This window comes from Amaranthus tricolor, chromosome 1 (genome assembly GCF_026212465.1).
Source record: "Amaranthus tricolor cultivar Red isolate AtriRed21 chromosome 1, ASM2621246v1, whole genome shotgun sequence".
Lineage (NCBI taxonomy): Eukaryota > Viridiplantae > Streptophyta > Magnoliopsida > Caryophyllales > Amaranthaceae > Amaranthus > Amaranthus tricolor.
The window spans coordinates 34,374,614-34,393,609 of record NC_080047.1 but is presented as its reverse complement, the minus strand read 5'-3'; the positions used below and the strand labels follow the sequence as shown (position 1 = coordinate 34,393,609).

Here is an 18,996-nt window from a genome sequence, read left to right as displayed (position 1 = left end):
TCGTGATTATGGATTTGGGTTGAAGAGTGTTAAACTTGTTTGTGCCTATTGAAAGGAACAACTATTTGTTCTTCAACTTGTTTTAGTTATGGTGTGATTTGAATATTTTGTTCATTTTCGGATTATTATTTCCAATTTCTTTAGTTATTTTTTTTTACAATAATCTCATCTTATATGACTAATCAATCTATATTTATACTTACCATATACTAGAGTGAAGTATCTTAATGACATGTGTCGCAACTAGAGGTATTCATTCGGGTGATCGGGTCGGTTTTCGGACGGGTGTTATTCGGATCGGTTGTATTTCGGATCAGTTATTTTTCGGGTGCGTGCTATGACTGGTGACACTCGGGTTGGGCCAGTTAGTCACGGTTCGATTGAAGATCGGTTATTCTAGCTATTAGGTTAGCATCGGTTCAGTGTCGGTTGAAGTTCGAGTTGAGTGTCAATCAGTCTGAGGTTATCATCGGTTAGTAATTTGTTCGGTTTTACCGGGTACAAACCGAGTTTGGGTACTTTTCAAGTAGAAATTGGCTACGATTTACTAATTACTATCGATCGATTCAATATCAGATTAAGTTGTTAGTAATTTTTACATTGATGATAAGATTTCCTATACTTAAAGCAACATAGTTAAAATGCAAATCAATTAGTGATTATTATATTAATGCTTTTATTTGTTTGACAATAAATTAAAATTATAGTTCTATCATTTTTCATGTAATTTGATTAAAAGTAGTTAAATAAACATTGACCATTGATTATTAACTCTAAATATATGAAACCATGTATTTATAAAATTTAATTTATTAATATATCAATCACTAATTAATCTATAGCACCTTTTGTAAAAAAATTATCTAATCTAAATTTTTTTTGCAAAAAACTACCTTAAATGATATAAAATGTTTGCAAAAGATTACCATTTGACGGTTTTCGTATGTTGATCGTTAAAATTTGACCAGCACGTAGGGTCACGTGAGTTATTTAAGTCAGCCTTTGTTCCTCTTTAAGACATGTCTTCTAATAATTTTTCTCCTTTCTCCTTCGATTCTTAAGAACCCTAATTTTTTCCCCAAATTAAATTATATCTTCTCCTTCCACATGAAAATCGAAGCTCAATAGATGTCGGTGCGGAATTCCTTTTGCAAAGAGAATTTTGTAGACCAAGGAATTTTGTTAATTGTACTTCCTAATGACTGTTGAACTCTAAAACTTCAAGTAATTTCTTCAATTTTAGAAGCTACAACGCAATATCATTTTTTCTTTTACTTTCAGAGGAGAATGATGGAGATAAGGTCTCATCAGATGATGGGGATTTTGTATGGAAAGTAACATGATAAACCAAGTTTTTGCTTTAAAAGTTTTTGAAATTGTGAAAAAGATTGGGTTGTTGTAGGTGGGTAAAAGAAGTTGAATGTTGAGATGATAAAGATTAAAGATTATGTAAAGAAGCCATTAAAATGGAAGGATTTTCCAATAAATTGTGTTCTTCTTCAGGATTTTCCAACAAATTGAGTTGAATGTTGGGTAAAAACAGTAGGCCATTGAAATCTTTTACTTTCAATGACATTTCGATGCACAAATTGTGTTGTTCTTCAAGTTTTTGAATTAGCTTGATTAGTCTCAAAATGATGAACAATGATGGCAATTTACGTTATTTTTGTCAAAAGCTTCAGAGATATTTTTTCTTTTTTTTTTGTTCTTAATTATATTTGGGTAAATCCGTGTTAACCTTGATTTTTCCAATTTATCTTTTTTTGTTTATTTTTTTTGATTTGTGGTGAAATTTAGTGTAATAAATCAAAAAAGTTCATGGATTTTGTTTTCAAAATAAAGGGTTTACTAATATCTCTAATATCACACAATAATTCATCATTTCTAGCATCATTTTTATCTAAGAACAACCAACATTTAAACTTAAAAAACATAAATTTTCTTCTTGGGTGGAGTAGCATATTGTATTGGTATGGGCGAGGTGTGTATATGTAGGGAATTGACGAAAAAATTAGGTTATTCGAAGGAAAATAAGAAAAACAATGGAGGGAAGGGTACATTTAATGAAGTCACATGGCTTTCACTTGCAAAAGGTAGTTTTTACAAAAAATATTAGATTAGATAGTTTTTTGCAAAAGGGGCTATACATTAGATAGTTTTTTGTAATGTTTTCTAATCTCAATGACATGTGTTGTAACTATGTTTTATTATTCTTACCAAAGATCCTAAGAGTAAAAATATATAAATATTCAAAAAATTAGCAAATATATTCTTTCCAATAAAATTAAGCAATATTTATTCATGATAAATATTAATTATAAGAAGCTAAATCAAATGATTGAGATTTAAAATATTTTATGCATTTGCACGAGAAATCAATTGGCAAGAAATCTAGCCCAAGCTTCAGTGTTAGGTTTTCTTGATATCAGTTATGAATACTAAAAAACTATACGCAAGGCTTTATTTTTGGTAGGGTTTTCTTGATTTGTTTTCAAAGGAACCGACAAAAGAAGGGCTTTTTTTGACATGATTTAAATGGCATTTATTTAACAGTCATGTAACTGGCATAATACCAATAATTTTTTAAAATTATTTAGACATAGTAATTTTAAAATTTAAAAGAATAATTTTATGGCTTAAAAATACAATTTTAAGACTTAAAAGGCCAATTTCAAAGTTTTTAATATCAACTTTAACGTTTGAGTCATCTTATTTTAATGTTAAAATGAAAATTTAATATCCTGCAATTGGTCGTTTAAGTCTTAAAATTGGTTTTTAAAGTATTAAAATTGACACTTTAAGTTTTAAAACTGTTAATTTTTTAAAATTGGTTATTTAAGTCTTTAAATTGATCTTTTAACTCTTAAAATTGACATTTTAATTTTTAAAATTTGTAAAAAAGAAGTACAATTAAGTCCTGCCCAATAAAATGCATCTCACAAGTAAGACGATTTCACCCAAGTTTTTGTGTTTATTTAACCATTGATAACCATGCATCAGTTAGCATTTTAATTCCAAGTTTTCACAACTTATCAACAGGAATATCACTACATATTGTTTGTCGTTGACACGATGAACAAAGTTATTTTCTATTTTGACAACGTAAATGGTTGAAATTCTGATCAACGCAAAGTGATAATTTAGCTATGTATAATATTATTACATTTGGACGTAGTTAAATGTTTTCATAGTGATATTTTTTATTATTTTTTAGCGTAAAGATTTTAATGATTTTAATGAGTTGTTTAAACATTCAGACGCAACAAGTAAAATACAATATGAACAAAATTTACTTGTAATAAGTTATGAACTTTAGGTGTATTAAAAAATATTTTACTTTTTGTATTAAATGAATTATGTTTTTTGAAATAGCTTGTTGGTTGGAGACTTTAAAGAACAACCTTATACACTAGGATAGTGTTAGTGACTTAAATTAGGGATAAGTTGATTAAGCTTGCATATTCGAGTTTTTTTTATAAGGTTGTATTTTGGTATGCTGAAATTGGATTTTAACGGCTTTTAGTTGGTGTTTTAGTATATTAAAATTGGCATTTTAACTTTTTAATATGTATTTTTATAATTTTTTATTATGTATATTTATAGATATTGAGGTTTAAAATTTACATTGAGAACTGTGCAAAAAGTAAATGGAAAAAACAAATAGATACGAAGTGAGTAATATTAAAATAGGTTTATTAATTAATATTATAGGCTTACAGAAGAGAGGGAATCGTGCTTGGGTAGTTTAGGTTTATCAAGTAAATCATATTGTAGTCCATTATTATAAAGGGTTTTAAAAAAAAGGATTCTAAGAATCCACAGGTCCGATATTTTTTGAACACCCTGATTCAGATTCGTCATTTTAAAACAAATTTAGATTTGACTCGGATTTAATGGGTCTAAAATTTTAGGACCCACTGATTCAGGTCGAGTTCAAAATACATTGCAATCCCTAACCTCAACTGAAGTAGAAATATATAGGTTTGAGTAAAGATTTTTGACCCAATTAATTATATTGGTTGACATATCCATATTTGTTTATTAAATAGGGTAGGTTAAGATTAAAATTTCCAATCTAAAATAAACATGTATAACCATTTAAATACATGAGTATTTTTCCTGAAAATTCAATAAGTATAACCTGAATTTAATAAATTTAATATTATTTTATTTTTTATAGTAAATACAAAATAAACAACCAATAAGCTAAAAGTTTAAAATAAAGGCGTAAATATGAAGTAGTTAATATTGAAAAACTTGAAATGAAAATAAAATACTCTAAATGGATTAAGTGAGTCGAAATTAGACTAACTTGATTTATTACAGATTAGGTGAGTAATGTGATTTTCTACTCAATTAACCAAACTTATTAGGTTTGAATTAAGAGATTTTTGACACATTTATGTATAACTCAAACACAAATCCGATTTGATTTTTTGACTAGACCTACTTAATGATCTTTTAATGCATTATCAAGATTAAATCAAAATAACCGTTTGTCATGGTACTGTTTTTTTAATAAATTTATTTATTTAATAATTAGCATCATATTACCAAAATACCCTTTGACCTTTTCCGTTGACCTTGACTTTCGGTCAATGGGCTTTTTGTTGAATGTCCCATCCTCCTTGGATGGCCCATGAGCTACTCACTTCCAGATGCCCTAAATTCCCTCCAGAATAATAACCTCCTGTTTGACTCAACTTCCCACTCCTCCACATTCCTTGATAATCCTTCTTCCAAGGTAGATAACTACCCATTATCTTCTACTTTCCTTCATGACCACCAGCTGCTACCCATTACTCCCACTACTCCCATGATCTTCCACCTTTCCTCTCTGAAGTAACTTCCTCCTTCAAACATTATAAATAGGGACAACCATCAGAGGGGAGAGGACATCTGAAATAGCTTTCCTAGTATCCTCGCTTACACTACTTCCTTAGCCTTCCCAACTGTTAGCACTAGCACTAGCAATCCCAATCCCGACCTTCCTTCTTGCATTCATTCTACAATCTGTCATTCATTAATTTCCAATTTACGTTCTGACTTGAGCGTCGGAGGGGTTTCCCGGGAGATCACCCCCCGGACAAGGCTAACGTTTTGTGTTGCAGGAATTCGGGTCGCTTCCTCTCATAAGTCGCTTCTCTTGGTCACGCTTTCACTTATCTCCAGGTATTTCAAGTGTATCCCACTTCCACGTTTCATTACCGAAACAGTTTGGCGCCGTCTGTGGGGACAGTACAAGAAGTCATGGCTCCCAAGAAGAATCCGACTCAAACCGCCACCGTGCATAGCACAGATACAGACACTTCAGCGGGTCACGCTAATAATCAAGCCGTGACTCGCCGTGATCTGGACATGCTAGCGCGAAATCTCACGGCCGCGTTCTCTGAACAACTCCGCGCCGTCATAAACAATACCCCTACTCAACAACGAGTACTGGAAGACATGGCGAACCAAATAAAGAACTTAGAGGAACGAATCGAGCCCCGTCAAGAGATACCAAAATCTCATGAATCTCAAGATGGGAACTCGAGGACTTCCCATTCCAGTAGACGCAATAAAAATAGGCGGGAAAGGTCCAGAACTTACCCGCACCATAGCAAGACAGATACACGAGATGGCAAATCCAAAACCGCCACTCCAGATGCCCGAACCTTCATAGAGAGCAAAAAGCGAAAGACGTCTGAGAGCGTCCAATCCCTGGTAGATAAAAGAAGGGAGGAAAGGAAGAAGGCACAACTCGCCGGGTCTAGCCGTCCCCTCACTCCCACCTCCATGCCGCGGAATGAGGTCGACAAGAGTGTCCTTCCTGAAGAGCCCATATCATTAGTCTCTCCCATGGCCAGGGAGATACTGAATACTCCCAATCCCGGGAAAATAAAGGTACCGAACATGGCTGCTTTCGATGGCACGTCATGCCCGCAGGAGCACCTGACGGCGTATAAGAATCTTATGTTGTTGTACACCACCAACTCATCGTTATGGTGTAAGTTCTTTCCAACTACCCTTACAGGAGTAGCTTTGACGTGGTACACCTCCCTTCCCGGAGGAAGCATCCACGACTTTGCCCAGCTAGAGGGCAAGTTCTTGGGCCACTTTATAGCCTCAAGAAGGCAGGAGAAATCAAACTTCCACCTGCTTAGTGTCACTCAATTGGAAGGAGAGTCCATATCCTCATATCTTAAGAAGTTCCATGAGGCAGTGCTGGAAGTGACTGATTTGGAGGAGTCGGTTGCCCTAAACGCCCTAATCAACGGAATGAAGACCCAACGGCTGAAGTTCCAGTTGGTTGAAAGTCAAGTAAAGACGTATGCAGAGGCCATGAAACAATGCCAAAGTTATGTCACGGCGTCAGAGATATGTCAAGCACATGATCCGAAAAGGCGAAAATCTGAGAAAAAAGATGTCGGGCACCCCCATCAATCCTCACGAAGCAGGGAGGAGCATTCTTCGAGGAGAGAGAAGAATTACATGCCGCCTCGTCCTACGCCGCCGTCTGATATGGGTCCTCCACGAGCCCGACACGTATATGTTACAGAAGGAGAAACTAGGACGCGGAATCTGGGAGATGGAGGGAACGACCCCATATTCAATCGAAACAGGAGGGACATTTTCTTCACTATTCGAGATCAATTGCCAGCTCCACCTCCAGTTACCACCCCCTCTGATAGGCGCAACTATAATCTGTGGTGTGATTATCACAAAAAGCACGGCCATACTCTGGCACAATGCCGCGAACTAAAGCGCATCTTGCATCAGTTGGCTAACGAGGGAAAACTGTCCAGGTTCCTCAACAGGAGAGATTATGATGCTGGAAGAGAAGGGGAAAGGAGGCCATGGCAACAGAAACGCCGATCCCCCAAGAGGAACGAAGCCAGACGCGAAAGTTCCGACACTCAAGGAACTATCAACATGATTTTTGGGGGATACATTGAGGAATATCCCACTATCCGCGCGGCAAAAAACAGCGTCCACACTTTGCTGAAAGGACCTCCCATGGCCGCATCTAAGGGGCCGGTCATGAAGTTCGATGCCACGACCTCCCAACCGCTGCAACAACCCCATACCGATCCCCTGGTGGTTACTCTTAAGATCGGGCAAATGAAAGTCAGACGGGTATTGGTAGATACGGGAAGCACAGCTGATCTTATTACAATGGAGTGCTTGAGAAAGATGAAGTTCGAGGAAAAGCACTTGCAACCCCTAGACAAACCACTGATTGGGTTTGGAGGGAGTCAGGTCATTCCGTTGGGCACGATCATTCTCCCCGTACGCGTAGGGGAGAGAAGTGAAAGCCGGACCATGCCCATACGGTTCACAGTGGTAGATCTCAACTTCCCCTACAATGCTATCATGGGGCTCCCACTCATTAATAAGATCAAGGCAGCGATCTTTCCCCATCAACTTTTGCTGCAATTCGAGACAGATAATGGACAAGTTGGCATTCTCAAGGGAGACCAGGTGACGGCTCGCCAATGCCTCGTCAACACCCTGAAGCGCGGGTCCTCCGAGACACCTGCAAAAAGAAAAAGGGAAGACAATGTCCCAGCCGTCATGAGCGTGTACGAGGAAAATCTTAGCACGCATGAAAGGCCTCGCCCCATAGAACGATACGAGGAAGTAGACATGTTCGAGGGGAGACAAATCAAGGTAGGGAAAGATCTTCCTAGTACGGTCAAACAGGACATAGTGGCCACCATTGCTGAGTTCCGCGACATCTTTGCTTTTTGCACGGAAGAAATGCCTGGCATCCCTACCAGTGTCGCGTATCATAAACTTGACATCAAACCAGGCTATAAACCCATAAAACAAAAGCTACGACATCAAGGAAGAGAGCGGACTGAGGCCGCCAAGGAGGAAGTCGAGAAGTTGTTGAGAGCCGGATTCATTAAAGAATGCAAATACTCTGAGTGGCTATCCAACGTTGTCCTGGTGAAAAAACCAAATGGCAAGTGGAGGATGTGCGTCGACTTCACGGACCTGAATAAGGCGTGCCCTAAAGACGATTACCCGCTTCCAAAGATAGATCATCTGGTGGATTCTACAGCAGGCCACGCATTATTAAGCTTCATGGATGCCAATGCCGGCTATCATCAGATTCCGTTGGCAATTGAAGACCAACCTCACACGGCCTTCATTACCAGCATGGGAGTCTATTGCTACAAGGTTATGCCCTTTGGATTAAAAAACACGGGGGCAACTTATCAAAGGATGGTGAACAAGGTCTTCCAATCTCAGATTGGACGGAATTTAGAAGTATATGTAGATGACATGATCACAAAAAGCAAACAAGCAAGTCAGCACGCCGCAGACTTACGAGAGACGTTCCTTACCCTTCGGAAGCATCAAATGAAACTCAATCCTGACAAGTGTGTGTTTGGAGTTACCGGAGGGAAGTGCCTTGGCTTCCTGGTAGACGAGCGAGGCATTGAAGCAAATCCTGATAAGATCCGGGCTATACAGAGCATGAGATCCCCCACCTCAGTAAAAGAAGTACAAAAGCTCACGGGGTGCGTGGCTGCTCTTGGAAGATTCCTTTCCAAGTCCGCGGATAAATGTTCACCCTTCTTTAAAACAATAAAACAACAGAAGTTCGAGTGGACAGCAGAAGCAGAAGAGTCCTTCCGCCAACTTAAAGAGCACCTGTCCACCTTGCCAAAACTAGTTTCGCCCATCAAAGAGGAGAAGCTAGTCCTATATGTCTCTGTCTCCGAATATTCGTTATCCGGAGTACTAGTAGCGGAAAGGGAAAAGAAACAGCTTCCTATATACTATATAAGTCATGCATTCCGTGGCTCGGAGGGAAACTACGGTGAAGTCGAAAAAGTCATATTCGCGATCGTCATGGCAAGCAGGAAATTGAAGCCCTACTTTCAATCCCACCAGATCATCGTCCGGACTGATCAACCTCTGAAAAAGATTCTGGAAGGGAAAAACAAGTCAAGCCGCGTCACAGATTGGGCAAACCAGCTGGCGGATTTCGGCATCGAATATGAGCCTCGAACGGCAATCAAAGCCCAAGCTCTGGCTGACTTCATTGCGGAAAGCACTCTTCCCTATCATCCTGAACCCAATCAGGAATGGAAGTTGTATGTAGATGGGTCCTCTACCCAATCAGCAAGCGGGGCTGGACTCCTCATTGTGTCTTCCGCCGGGGTCCGTATGGAAAGGGCGGTCAGGTTCGAGTTCGCAACATCCAACAACGAGGCCGAATATGAAGCATTATTGATGGGACTGAGAATTTGCTACGAAACGGGAGCCAAAAAATTGTCCGCTTTCTCTGACTCCCAATTGATTGTTGGACAAGTGAACGGGGAATTCGAAGCTAAAGATGACAGCATGAAAATGTACCTGCAGCAAGTAAAGGAATTTGTTCAAAAATTCGACAAGTTCACTTTGGAGCACATTCCAAGATCCCAGAACGCCCAAGCTGATTCCCTGGCAAAGCTTGCCAGCTCAGCAGAAACATCCGCGGCTCGAGACATAATCTGGGAAGTGCTTCCTAACCCCAGCATCAACTTCATGGTCGATACCATCGACAGATCAGAAACATGGATGGAGCCATACATCGAATATTTGCGGAATCAAACGCTTCCCCAAGATAAATGTCAGGCCAAAATGCTCCGGAAGAAAGCCAGATGGTTCGAACTCCACGAAGGAACGCTCTACAAGAAGTCATATACACACCCCCTCCTGAAATGCGTATCCCCTGAAGAAGGAAACTATATCCTCCGCGAGATACACGAAGGTGGATGCGGTATACACCAAGGAGTACGGACTGTCATTGGGAAAGTCCTTAGAAGTGAATATTATTGGCCCTCACTCCGAGAAGACGCGGAGTATTTGATCAAAAGATGTCCTGAATGTCAGTACCACTCAAAGATAGGAAGGAAGCCATCTAATTACTTGACCGCCATGCAAGCTGTCCTGCCTTTTGACAAGTGGGGCATGGACCTCCTTGGCCCCTTCCCTCCGGCAAAAGGGCAACGCAGATTCATCATTGTGGCCATTGATTATTTCACAAAATATGTAGAAGCGGAAGCCCTTAGCTCAATCACGGACAAACAAGTCTGTCAGTTTATATGGAGGAATATCATCACAAGGTACGGCATCCCCCGGGTGATCATAACAGATAATGGGAGGCAGTTCGTCAGCAAGAACACCATCAAGTACTGCGACAAGTTTAACATCCAAATCAGGTTCAGTTCAGTATCCAGGCCGCAAACTAATGGTCAAGTAGAGTCCGCGAACAAAGAGATCCTGAATGGCATTAAGAAGAAGATAGAGGGGGTCAAAGGTAATTGGGATGAAGAACTACCAGGCATCTTGTGGGCAAGTCGAACAACCATCAAAGACGCAACGGGGCATACACCTTTCTCTTTAGTGTACGGATCTGAAGCCGTGCTCCCAGTTGAAATAGGCGTACCCTCTACAAGGGTCACCTACTACTCACACGACGAAAATGAGGAAGGAAAAAGAGCAAACTTAGATCTGCTGCCAGAAACAAGAGGAAACGCACTGCTGAGAACAATAGCACAAAAACAAAAGATGATCCGTAGCTTCAATCGCCACGTCAAAACCAGACGCATTCAAATTGGTGATTTAGTCCTCCGAAAAATAGAAGCTACGGGAAAGATCGTGGAGAAAGGAAAGTTAGGGGCCAACTGGGACGGACCTTTCAGAGTCACCCACGTCGTCAAACCAGGAACCTTCGAACTAGAAGACATGAAAGGGAAAAAACTACCCCGACCATGGAATGGAGACCATTTGAAAAAATTCTTCATTTAATAAAATTTGCAAGGGGCAATCGACAAGCATCAGCATAAATAGCCTCATCAGGGACAGACTCATCAGTATCAATCCGCGACTACAGTCATTCCGCAACATAATTGCGTTGTAATTCAAAATTACTTCAGTCATCGCTTGTATCCTTAACAATCATTAATAAACAGGTTTTATTTTCAGATTATCCGGCTCTTATGTTCGCAAATGTTTGGTAAAATTCTTTTGCAAAAAATCTTATTAAATCAGTAACATCGATAAGTCAGACCCCCAATTTGGGGTCCCTAGAGTTCAAAATATCCTAAGTTCTAATGATGTTTCCCAACCGGGTCATCGATAAGTCGGACCCCCAATTTGGGGTCCCTAGAGTTCAAAATATTCTAAGCTCTAATGATGTTTCCCAACCGGGTCATCGATAAGTCGGACCCCTAATTTGGGGTCCCTAGAGTTCAAAATATTCTAAGTTCTAATGATGTTTCCCAACCGTGACATCGATAAGTCGGACCCCCAGTTTGGGGTCCCTAGAGTTCAAAATATTCTAAGTTTTCACAATGATGTTTCCCAACCGGGACATCGATAAGTCGGACCCCCAGATTGGGGTCCCTAAAGTTCAAAATATTCCAAATGATGTTTCCCAACCGGGACATCGATAAGTCGGACCCCCAGTTTGGGGTCCCTGAGTTCAGAAGAAAATCTCAAGTCTCCCACTAAGGTAACCCGCAACCGGGACATCGACAAGTCGGACCCCCTTACTGGGGTCTAAAAGGCTGAAAATATTCTAAGTACAAATTCCCTTGATGTCGCCTGCGTGTGACATCGAAAAATCACGTCCTCAAAGTAATATTCCGCGGCCTCAGAAGAGAGAAGCCACGGCTCAACGAATAAAAGCATGGATACCACGAATAAATTCCATAATCAGGGATATATACATCAAAATATTCAAAATACAGAGTTGAATGTGCAAAAATCAAATTACAAAATTGCAATACTATACATCGTCCAAAAAAGCCTCGACGTCTTGATCCGGCGGCAGAGGAGGCTCGATCCTTCCCTCTTCAAGACTGGGAGTGAAGCTACATAATCTTCAACGTTAAACGGCTCCACCCCGATCTCGGACAGCTCTCGGGACAAGCCCTGGAGGTTCCTACCTTCGTCAATAATAAGATTCGATAGATCAAGGCACAAAACCTCCAGGTTGGAGAGCGTCAAGTTTTCCGGGACATCTGGCGCCGGGGGAGAGGAGAGAGCCAGCTGATCCAAGTCGAGACATAAAGCCTCCCTCTCGGCCTCAGCATCCATCCTTTCGGACCAGGCTCTCCTTTCATCCGCATCCCAAGCAGCGTCGACCAGTACCGCCGACTCCCCGTCCAAGACAGGAGCAAGGTTGGACAAGGCTTCACTTCCCTTCTGATCAGCAGTTTGCTGAAGGGAGGTAAAATCCATGCCCAACTCTGCGGCAGCCAGACGATACTTTTCGTCACTGATCAGGGTTCCGGCTCTCACCATCTCCGCCGTCAGATCTCCAAGAAACTTCGACGCTTCCGGCTCATCCGAAAGAAGCCAATCTCGAGCCATCCGGGCCTTCCTGGTTAAGCACAATTTATACACCTTAGCCGCGGATAGGATCATCTTGAAGTGGGCAGAATCAGTCGATACTTGCTGCATAAGTTGCTGGTTCTGATGAACGAGCTTGGCATGGGTATCCATCAGCAAGCCGACTTCATGGCCGAGGCTCGCAGACCTGGTGGAAGCAGCATCTAAATTCTCGACGGTCTGGTCCAGCTGCTTCCTTGCCCTTTCCCGCCATTGTTCGGTCCTGACCAAGCGCTCTTTCAGCTCAGAACACTTGGCCAGTTTCTCTTTTAGGCCCGGCAGGTCCTCCCGCAATTTTGATAATTCGTCATTCAGCTCCTCACAGCGGGAGGTAAGGGCGGCCATGGTTTCCTGGTCCGCGGCACTTTGACGGTTTGCGTCGAGCTCAAAAGCCAACCGTATGAACGCCTGCAAAGGAACGGCAACTAAGGAAATCCGGAAACCAAGTAATCACACCACTAAGTATAAAAAGTCATTACCTCTGCCGCCGAAGCTTGTGCCTGACGCACCCTATCACGGGGAGGCATGGATTCTAATAGGTCGACGTCCACCTTGTTGATTAAGTTGGACGTCGCCCTGTTAAAACGGACAATTAAGCCTTTATGCCCCAACTCCGGAAAAGGTGTCTCGTGCCGAAAAGGGGAAACTTCCCGACGACGATAAACCTCAGCGAACTGTGATGAGGGAGCCGCGGAAGACTCCCCCACCTTCTCCTTCCCCTTATTCGAAGCTGGCCGTGGAGAGTCCGAAGGGGGAGACACCTCCTCCTCAACCGACCCTATGCGGAGAGGTACGGCCGTAGGAATCGTGCCCACAGAGGGCCTCTTGGCCGAGCTCTCCTTGCGGGAAGAAGAATCCCGCTTCCTCTTCTTCTTCCCACTCTTTTTCACCTCCCTTGTCTGTGGAGGAATCACCCTCTCAGATTCATCGGGGATGTGAATTTGTTTTCTCTCTTCGAGAAGTCGGAGAGCCTCTTGCTCTGAGGGCACGTCCTCCAGACCCTTCTCTACAGTCGCCGAGTCCTACAAAAGAAAAAGTTAGGAAGAATCAACAGAAATCTTTCATAACGAAGAATTTTGTGAAGTTATACCTTCGGAGGAAGGGGAAGAGGCTTATCCTCGGGTCGCTGGATGGCCCCTTGAGCAAGTCTTAGAACGCTGAATTTCTTCATCAGCTCCGGACTCTTTGCTCGAAGATTCTCCTTGGCTATCCCTGTAAAAATCGCGAGTTAGAAACAGTTAAACATATCATAGGAAAGAAAAGGAAGAAACCCGGCAATTCTTACTCCGATCGATAGCCAAGCTGATGCCGAATGATGAGAGGAGGTTCTCGTTCTCCAACTCAGGGCGACCAGGTATCCAATTAAGTTGGACGTTCATTGGTTTCCTTCCCAATTGAACGTCCATCTTTGCGTACTCTATGATCACCGCGTCACTAAAAGAACACTGCGGGATCCCATTATTAAAACCCGCGAGGTTGGGTTTAATGTCAAAAGAGGTCTTGATGTTCCATCCCTCTGAATTATACAAAAATGCAAATTTCGTCCTATACCCCTTCTGGTTATCGGGGAGGTCTTGGACTATCTTCAGTCCTCGACGGTGTGTAAAAGTAATCCAGCCACAGCCGTATGATTGCGAATTACATAGGCGGGCTCTGAATATATATCTAAATGCTGTGAGTGTTGGTGGCACGGTCAAAACTTTGCATAGGATCAAAAAGGCCACCATACAACCCCAGGCGTTTGGGTATAACTCGGGCACTGAAATGTTCAAAAACTCTAACACCTCCCTAAAAAACGGGTGAAGAGGAAATCTGAGCCCTAATTCAAAAGAAGGAAAGTATACAGCTATACAATGTGGGGGAGGAAACCTAACGGTGTCATAATTCCCCGGGGTAATAATGTTTATGTTATCCTTCAAACCCCATTTTTGAGAGATGGCCTCCCGGCGGTTGTCTAGATCTCTTTTGGTCTGTAAATCAATGAAGTAGTTTAGGGGCCCGCCGTTTGGAATGTAGAATGGAGGAGGAACTGGCGCTGCACTCTCCTTTCCAGAAGACTCGGCTGATCCTTCAAGGTTTTCCATATCTACATACAATAACCCTTCTAGGTCAGGATTTATTCGCGGCAAGTAATTTGGAAAGAAAGCAACGCTCACTTCCCAAGGAGCAGTTTTCATAATCTCCGGAGGGTATATAGGGGATACAGACGACTCATCCCCATCTTTTATTGGTTCATAATGGGGGGTAATTCTCACCGAACTACTTTCATCCGAGTCATTCATTGGTAACCCCTTTTTATTAAGACGCCTACATACTATCAAAGGAGTTTCCGGCAAGTTAGTAGGGTTGGTGTCTGAGTTAGCTATAGTCTCTTGAGTAGCCGCGACATCCATGTTAATAATAAAGTAGTAGTCGAAACTTGTAAAGAATAGAGACTAAATTCATAAACAAATTCAAAGTTCTAGGCTAACATTCAAGAACAGTTTGAAGAATAACTTGAAGAAATTCGAAAAATCTGGGAAAAGTTTGAATACCTTAAAGAAATTTGAAGATTTGTCAGAAACTTGATGAAGATCTGTCAGAAACCTTGAAGATCTTCGAAAGATTTGTCAGGAGTTTGAAGGATGGATGAAGATTGTCCGAGCGTTTCTCTACTTTCTCTTTCTTGCAATTTGAAGATTTGAGGGAGTTAATGAAGATTAGGTGAAATGGAACTATTCCAACTACCCTATTTATAGCAGCAATAAATGCTTCACTTGGGACTTGAGCACTCGAACGAAAGGGTGGAATTCCGGAGGAAAGCTGGGAAGTCGATAAGTCGGACTCCCAATAAGGGGAAGACAGATTTTTCTTAAGTGTTTAGTAATGACCGTGAAGTCTACTAGTCGGACCCTGGTTGAAAGGGTATGTTGCGAAATTTTTCTAAGTGTTAACTCTTGAATATAGCCGGAAGGTCGAAAAGTCGGACCCCCAATTAGAGAGGAACGTTATAAATTTGTTTGTGTCAAAGCCATCCAACCGGTGGGTCGACAAGTCAGACCCCCAGGGAGGGGGGAGCAGGTAATTATTCAAGTCCTTTAGCACTCGAATATGTCCGGAGAATCGATAAGTCGGACCCTAAACGGAACCCCCAGAAAGGAAAATCATTTTAAGTATAGAGATTACCCATTCCTCCGTCCGACTTATGAACACGGCGGGTAAAATGTGATATGAAAATATTTCAAGGGCGAAGGAAATCCGTGTGATCGATAAATCGGACTCCTTGGTGCACTCAGTCATGATGTAGAAATTCTAAGTATGAGAGAAGTCCCATGTTTCTGTATGATTGAAGACACAGGTCTGTGAGCTGGTTCCCCGTCATAAAAGAGGAGGGGTGAAAAGTAAAGTGGCTGATTCTCATATTCATCCGTGTGGTCGATAAGTCGGACCCCCAAATGACCCTAGTCCAGGTGAAAAATTCTAAGTATAGAACCTCTCATGTATGTCCGTGGGATTGAAGATGCGAGTTATGGGGCTCATTCCGTATCATGCTAGAATAAAGGGAGCTACTTTGACGGAATACTGAACATTTTTTCACAAATATCAAAGAAATCCGTATGGTCGATAAGTCGGACCCCCAGGTGGTCCTCTTTCTCAAAATATTCTAAGTGTTGAAGAGGGATTCTCGTGCTGAACTTGCGAATGAAGACGCAAACTATTAGTTTGCGGCATAGTTCAACCATAGGTGTAGAAATATCGAGGAGATTGCTATGCCGCGTCCTTACTAAGGAGTCTTATCATAAATACCCTTGGCGTTACACGGCATCAATTCGAAACAGACAGTTGATTTAATCCGCACAGTCGATAAGTCGGACCCTCCTTGGGTGTTTTGTTGAAAACCTGGTTTCTACGATCAGTGAAGGGCCGAGACATGATGTCGCGGAATCAAGATCCCACATTCACTATTTCACTGTTGTATTATAACACGTCTGGGGCTACTCCGCGGCATTCTTCAAGCCGCGGCTTCATGTATCTGTTTGACCCAGATTAAATACGTTCTTACCTTACAAGCTTAAAAGGTCACATCTTTTTCATTACAACTCGGAATTCAGCACATGAACTTTACCTCATGATCCTTGAGGAGATTCGCCAGGTCGGGTATATGTTTTACCTCATGAGGCTTTTGAATGTTCTCTACGATCATTACATCAAGCTCCAATGGGCACCTGTCTTTTCCGCATAAAGGAGGATGTTTCTAGTCGTTGTGGCTCTCCCCTCACATCACCCTTCATGCGTGGGGCTAAATGTCATGGTACTGTTTTTTTAATAAATTTATTTATTTAATAATTAGCATCATATTACCAAAATACCCTTTGACCTTTTCCGTTGACCTTGACTTTCGGTCAATGGGCTTTTTGTTGAATGTCCCATCCTCCTTGGATGGCCCATGAGCTACTCACTTCCAGATGCCCTAAATTCCCTCCAGAATAATAACCTTCTGTTTGACTCAACTTCCCACTCCCCCACATTCCTTGATAATCCTTCTTCCAAGGTAGATAACTACCCATTATCTTCTACTTTCCTTCATGACCACCAGCTGCTACCCATTACTCCCACTACTCCTATGATCTTCCACCTTTCCTCTCTGAAGTAACTTCCTCCTTCAAACATTATAAATAAGGACAACCATCAGAGAGGAGAGGACATCTGAAATAGCTTTCCTAGTATCCTCGCTTAAACTACTTCCTTAGCCTTCCCAACTGTTAGCACTAGCACTAGCAATCCCAATCCCGACCTTCCTTCTTGCATTCATTCTACAATCTGTCATTCATTAATTTCCAATTTACGTTCTGACTTGAGCGTCGGAGGGGTTTCCCGGGAGATCACCCCCCGGACAAGGCTAACGTTTTGTGTTGCAGGAATTCGGGTCGCTTCCTCTCATAAGTCGCTTCTCTTGGTCACGCTTTCACTTATCTCCAGGTATTTCAAGTGTATCCCACTTCCACGTTTCATTACCGAAACACCGTTAATTGTTTTTTATGACTTCTCTTACGTTTTCAAATGTTCAAAACAAATAGCCGTTATTCAAAAATTAACTCTCACTTACATTTGCACTTCTCTACTTCTCTCTTTTCTTGGCTTCTCTCTTCCATAGATCTGAGTTTCAGGATCTTCGAATATCCATCTCAATCTTCATTTTCTCTTCAATTAAGGTATGTTTTTCAATTACCTTTAATTGTTTTTTTAACGTTTTTCTCAATTTTTGGTATGGCTTTTCGGCGTATTTTTATGTCGTGCAAACTTACGGTTTTTGATAACTTCAAATCATTCAAGTTGTCTGTAAATCTTTTCGTTTCTTTGAAACATTTTTTTCATCTTCTTTTTTTAGTCTAATCTTCGAACTCTAAGTTTTATATCTTGTGATTGGTTATTTTTTTCTTGAAATGCTTAATTTTTTTTTGTTTAATTTGCCTCATTATTCTGTTAAAAATTGTTAATTATTATTCATATCGATGAGAAAATTGCATAGTTTTCTATAATGCCAATTGAAACTTGTAATGATTAAGCTTTTAATATTTATATATGAGATCTTTAGCAAGATTTTTTATTACTCCTTCGTTTCTTTTCCTATTTATTTTTTCACAGTTTTTAAAATAATTTTTAAACCGTAAAATATCTAAATACATATAATAAAAAATTATAATTATAAAAATATATAATAGCAAAGAATGAATTATAATAACTCTTAAAAATTCTCACATGAATATATTTTATTTTTATTTCTTAAATTTTATAGATTAAGGATAAAATATAATAGATTTTTTTATTATGTGGTTTTAGTTAGCATTTGGTTGCAGAGTGTGTGACAATTTCTTCACCTTGTTGATTTTCTACCTAGTAGTGTATATTGTATAACTAGCTTTTTTATAAAAAAAATTATGAGGGACCATACCCTTTCTATTGGAGATGACTTCTTTACTAGTTTTTAGGTGAATTGTTTTCCATTTGCCTTAGTAACAAGTTAATAACGTTGGTGAGGGTAAAACACTATTTTCGACATATAAAATACTGCTTTGGAGTAGTGTATTAAATATTGTACATGGCTTCGATTGAAGTCCCACATACCCTAAATAAGATATAACATATTTGTGATAATATTTGCTTGAAAGATATATATATGAGATTAAAAAGTATATTTAAAATCGACAAAAAACTTTCAAAAAGGTATTTAAAATTAATGAGAAAGTGCACAAAACCCTTCTTAGAAGATGTGTCTTATTTTCACACTGATGCAATTGCAGAGTATGAGTTGATGATAGGTTTTGTACTTAAATCTTTTGAGTGGATTTATGGAAAATTTTCATTTCTCCAAAAAAAAGAAAATAATAAAATTAATGAGAAAAATCATACAAAATCAATTTATTTTTCATATTAATGGTATAACTAATAGACATAAATGAAACAATAAAAGTTATACTCAAGAATAAATAGATAAATAAAAGAAAAAATATAAAAAATATTAACCTTTTATATAAAATTCGCAATAGATTAATATGGTTTGCTCGAAAAACAATAAAAATGATTTCACATACAAACAATAGTTAAGAAAAAAAAAGTTTTAAGAGGTGTATTTTTGAT

General features: G+C 40.2%; 1 protein-coding gene across 1 annotated transcript; it reads left to right on the top strand.

Annotated features, from left to right (window-relative positions):
• Positions 1-7,305: 7,305 nt before the first annotated feature.
• LOC130809160 (uncharacterized) lies at positions 7,306-9,803 on the top strand. Its single transcript, XM_057674815.1, has 5 exons — positions 7,306-7,672; positions 8,270-8,560; positions 8,609-8,850; positions 8,974-9,644; positions 9,722-9,803. The coding sequence occupies exons 1-5, from the start codon at positions 7,306-7,308 to the stop codon at positions 9,801-9,803; spliced, it is 1,653 nt and encodes a 550-aa protein (XP_057530798.1).
• Positions 9,804-18,996: the final 9,193 nt, after the last annotated feature.

Bases quoted from the DNA above. Each gene is read 5' to 3' on its own strand.
- LOC130809160 (XM_057674815.1), top strand. From the start codon at position 7,306: ATGCCCATACGGTTCACAGTGGTAGATCTCAACTTCCCCTACAATGCT. The intron at 7,673-8,269 runs GTACGGTCAAAC...AAGTATATGTAG, and splicing joins GGTAGGGAAAGATCTTCCTA to ATGACATGATCACAAAAAGC. The intron at 9,645-9,721 runs GTTCGAACTCCA...CCCCTGAAGAAG, and splicing joins CTCCGGAAGAAAGCCAGATG to GAAACTATATCCTCCGCGAG.